We start from the raw sequence: 4,492 nt of genomic DNA, 5'->3' as shown, positions 1-4,492 counted from the left end.
CTCTTCTGTATGGGGCTGTGCAGAGTCCACAGGTCTGTATTATGGCCTGTGTTAGCTGGACCAGCTGGAACAGCTGTCGGCGACGGCGGTGTTGTTGTTGCCAAATATCTGTTGGCCGGTGTCAACTACTCTGGCTTAACGTTGAGGTGCGGATATAACCCAGGATGGATGCGGATATTTATCCGCCCGGATGCATGTGTGATTTTATGTACATACATTAGACAGCATCACTCCCCATACAAAAAAAAAAAAACCGGTACTATTTTTCCATTGGAATTATAAAATCTATTATATTTTAAGACGTCCACCAAAATATTTCGGAAAAATATTAAGATTATTAAGTGAGCTAGACCGATTTGAAAATACCTCCAAAAATTGAGGCTTTTATGAATAAAAATAGTTTCTTAAAGATTTTTTTTTGAAAAAATCCCCTCAAATGACAAAACGGTTTAACTTAAAATTTTTGCATAAAAATATTTAAAAAAATTTTTAACGGAATCGTAATGAGATTTTTGATGCCGTTTTTTAACTTTTTTCAAAGATTGGTATAGGAAGAACTTGAATAACTGAACCTAAACTCTTTCGATTTAGACTTGGGAGGTGTCATTGGAAAGGTATTTTCTCCCCTTTTTATTTCTTTGCTAATAAACTCATTCAAAGGATGGCAGAGAAAGGTAGGATGAATGAACGTCATTCAAAGTTGAATTAAGATGTGTTGGTATTCGAAAAAACAAACTTGGACACGAATGACGTTTTTTTGGCCAGAAATAAAAACAATGTGAAAATACCTTTCTACTGAGATCCGATGTGTCTAAATCAGATAATTTTTGAAACAGTTATTCAAGTTTTTTTTAAACCAACCTTTGAAAGAAGTAAAAAACATCATCAAACATCTCATTCTTACGATTCTGTTGAAAAGATTTTCAAATATTTTTATGCAGATTTTTTAAGCTTAATCTGTTTTGTCATCTGAGGGGACTTTCTTCAAAAAGTTCTTTAACAAGCTATTTTTATTCATAAAAACTTCATTTTTGGAGGTATTTTCAAATCGGTCCAGCTTACTTAAATCGTAATATTTTTCCAAAATATTTTGGGGGACGTCTTAAAACATAATAAAATTTGTAATCCCGGCGGAAAAACCGCAACTTTTTTTGGTGATGCAGTCTAACATACATATATACTAGAGCTCTTGTTAATCGACTAACCGATTAATCGGTTAATCGAATAGAAAAAGTTGTTTCAAAAAATAATCGAATACCATTAATCGATTAACCGTTCACTTTCGACTAACCGTTCATAATCGACTAGTTGTTTTCATTCGATTACTTGACAGATTCGACTATTCGAATAGTTGTTTTCTTTCAATATTTCATAAGTTTTGCGGTTGATAGGCTTTGAATATTTATAGTACCAAAAATGGTGTGGTACTGCATGAATTATGATGGAGATGAATACGTAAACAATATGCAAAATTCAAAGTGAATACATTGTAATATATATTTATATGTAAATACATACATACATATACATCAGTCAAAAGAAAACATATTATTAACATGCATACATATAAAATTGGTTTTTTGTGAATGAGACAGTTTAAATAGAAAACACCGTAATTCTGTTATCAAATGAAGCGAAAATAAACTGAATAACATTAAAACAACATCTACTTGTTAACATATTGTAATTTCGATTGATTTAGTTTAGTGAGTATTCATAAAACATTTATTTTGATATAAGAATGTCAACATATGTACATTCTGCGGAAGTAAGCAACTTCTGCGTGCGGTAACAATGTTACCCGCGCTTGAAAATGTTCTTTCTGATTCTGCCGACGTTGGTGGAATAGAAAGATATCTTTTGGCAATCTCAAAAAGTTTCGGATAAATCCCAGAATGATTTGTCCACCATAGGAGCGGATTGACGTTGTGCCCAATTTGAGGCTCAGCAGCATAAAAGTCCAATTGAGTTTGCAAATCACTATGGTTGCTTTCACGTTGAAATTAAAAGCCCAGTTGAGTCTGTTGAGAAATCTGCTGTGGCTCATAAAAACCCAAATTATGGTTTTGCAATAAAGAACTTATAAAGGAAACCACTTTAGCCTTAGTTCCCTCGATTTCGTATATTAAATTCTTATATCTAGGGTGCAAAAATGAAGACACTAACGCGGCAGAGATATTATTATTACCAATACCAAATCTCTTCTGAAGTGATGTCCGTGCAGTTTTTTTTTTTAAATCTCCTCATTCGACTGTTCACACGATGACGAAGCCATATGATTATTTATAAGGTAATGTACAAGGGGACGAATTATTGATATGGAAATGTTTTTTTCAGTGCACAGCACATTTGTGGCTACATCGAACGGATTGAGAACCTCGACCAACTTTTCCATATTGGTCCAGTCTGTTTCCAGAATTTCAAGCTTTATAGCTTCGTTTATTTTTGTCTCACTTCTGTCGGCAATAACCAAGCTGATGGCATTTCTGTTGTCGAGCAGACTTTCACACATACGATACTTGGAATTCCACCGAGTTTCGACACATTGCAGTAATCTGCTTTCCCTCAATCCCAGTTGCACTTGGCGATTGAATAGTGTTGTTTTAGCTACAGTTGATCTGTGGAAATACCTTACCAAATTTCGTCCCTTATTGCAAATTTCTTCATATTTTGGAACTGAAGACATTGCATCTTTAACGACGAGCTGGAGAAGATGTGCACTACATTTTACACTATTAGGAACACTTATTAGTTGAGCTGCAGCTGCGTTCATCACATTTGCGCTGTCGTGTGTTATAGCTTGTGTTTTCTCAGTTAACCCCCAGTCAGTGAGAGCCACTTCGATAGATGCACTTATATTTTCTGCCGTTGGTCTACCTGGAAATATATATGTACGTACTTATGAATATGGAGCAGTTTTTATATAAGTAAACGAATAAACGTGTAACCAAATAGAATTTTACCAGGTAGCTCTTCGTTGCAAAGTGTAACGTGACATAAACGATGGTTGCTGTTTATATATTGCGCTTCGACTGATATGTAAGCATTTTGGGTTCGAGAAGTCCATTCATCTACAGTGATCGCCACACTAGATGCATCCGACAGTTCAGTTTGAACTCGATCCTTAACGTCGTTATAAAGCAATTGAAGACGGGAATGGATGCTCTGTTCGCATGGAACCTTATATGCGGGCTCCATCACCTTCATAAACTCATGGAATCCAGGCGTAGCAACAAGAGAAATGGGTAACATATTTGTTGCAATTAAACGTGCTATTGCACGAGAAATGGTCTCTTGGCGCTCGTTTGAAATAGTTTCGCCATCTTCGTTTTTTCTTCTACGCTTGACATTTTTTGCCGGGCTTGGTTCGGCACATTCACTGTTGGCTACATCTGTGGTCCTGGGGAGGATAAACTATGGAAAATTACCACTTATTAGTTCGTTAACATAAACATACATTTCCAGGTCCTGCTCCTTGTCCCTCTTATGAATGGCCTTCAAATGGGTTGCCAAAGACGATGTCGAATTATTACAGGCCATATTTTGTCCACATATTGTACACTTGACTTCTTTTCCACCTTCGGAATTAGAAAAGAAGTTCCACGCCCCGCTACGCTTACGTAAACTCATTTTGGACGAAGCAAATTTTTTGTTTTGAAGTGAGACAAAATTTTTATTTAAACAACTTTCACTATTCGAATAATGACAATTAATGAATTGCACGACTTGTCGAAGATAATGAAACGATCGAATACTTGCTATTCGATTTTCAGTCAATGCAAAAGTTACTACTCGACTATTCGAATAATCGGTTAACCTGATAATCGACTGTTAACAAGAGCTCTAATATATACCCTTGTTTGCAAATATATAGGTGTGTGTGTTGGCTGCGACTGTGATTAACCACGGTAGTTGTATCGATGATGGCTGGTGCGTGTGTACGTGTGCGACTCCGTTGCTTCCGATCATCAAGGTTTCATGCTCCGACTACGTGGCGAGCGAGTATTTGTCCAAGCGGCACTCAAAAGTGGAGCTCCTTTTGCTGGGTATTTCAGCAGGCGATCTGAAATTAAGTAATATTTTGTATGTATCTAGGCATATCATTCACTTTCTTTTATACCTTCCGGTTTACTAATATACATATCCCTCGCCTAATAATATAGAGATGTAACCCAAAATTACGTTTTTGGAGATTTCGTTATGCAATTAATAAGCTTGATAAGTAGAATATATTCAGTACAAGACATAACCAAACTTCCCAAATATGCCGAAGATATGTTTCTTTCCATCTGTTTTTTTCTATACCAACTGTATGAGTTGATAACACTTTGCTTGCGTTCTCTCACAAAATCTAAATCATCCAATACCTCGTTGCATCATCAAACGTACGATATGTACATATTATATATGTATGTACATGCCGCAAGGTGTAAATATAAATATGCTCTTACTGCCTGGGGACTTACCTCGAATTCCTTATTAGTATTTAGTG

At 35.9% G+C, this 4,492-nt stretch overlaps 1 protein-coding gene across 1 annotated transcript; it reads right to left on the bottom strand.

Moving 5' to 3' along the window:
• Positions 1-2,233: 2,233 nt before the first annotated feature.
• Positions 2,234-3,630, bottom strand: LOC118734732 (zinc finger BED domain-containing protein 1-like). The gene is made up of 3 exons (XM_036464432.1): positions 3,458-3,630; positions 2,964-3,400; positions 2,234-2,877 (listed from the first exon to the last, which is right to left on the bottom strand). The coding sequence occupies exons 1-3, from the start codon at positions 3,628-3,630 to the stop codon at positions 2,234-2,236; spliced, it is 1,254 nt and encodes a 417-aa protein (XP_036320325.1).
• Positions 3,631-4,492: the final 862 nt, after the last annotated feature.

The sequence above is a fragment of the Rhagoletis pomonella genome, unplaced genomic scaffold (assembly GCF_013731165.1).
Source record: "Rhagoletis pomonella isolate Grant_MI unplaced genomic scaffold, Rhpom_1.0 Rhpom_scaffold_00001, whole genome shotgun sequence".
Taxonomy (NCBI): Eukaryota; Metazoa; Arthropoda; class Insecta; order Diptera; family Tephritidae; genus Rhagoletis; species Rhagoletis pomonella.
Note: the sequence above shows the minus strand (reverse complement) of the source record. Positions and strands in the feature narration are given on the sequence as shown.

Bases quoted from the DNA above. Each gene is read 5' to 3' on its own strand.
- LOC118734732 (XM_036464432.1), bottom strand. From the start codon at position 3,630: ATGAGTTTACGTAAGCGTAGCGGGGCGTGGAACTTCTTTTCTAATTCC. The intron at 3,401-3,457 runs GTATGTTTATGT...TATCCTCCCCAG, and splicing joins AAGGAGCAGGACCTGGAAAT to GACCACAGATGTAGCCAACA. The intron at 2,878-2,963 runs GTAAAATTCTAT...ATATATTTCCAG, and splicing joins TTGCAACGAAGAGCTACCTG to GTAGACCAACGGCAGAAAAT.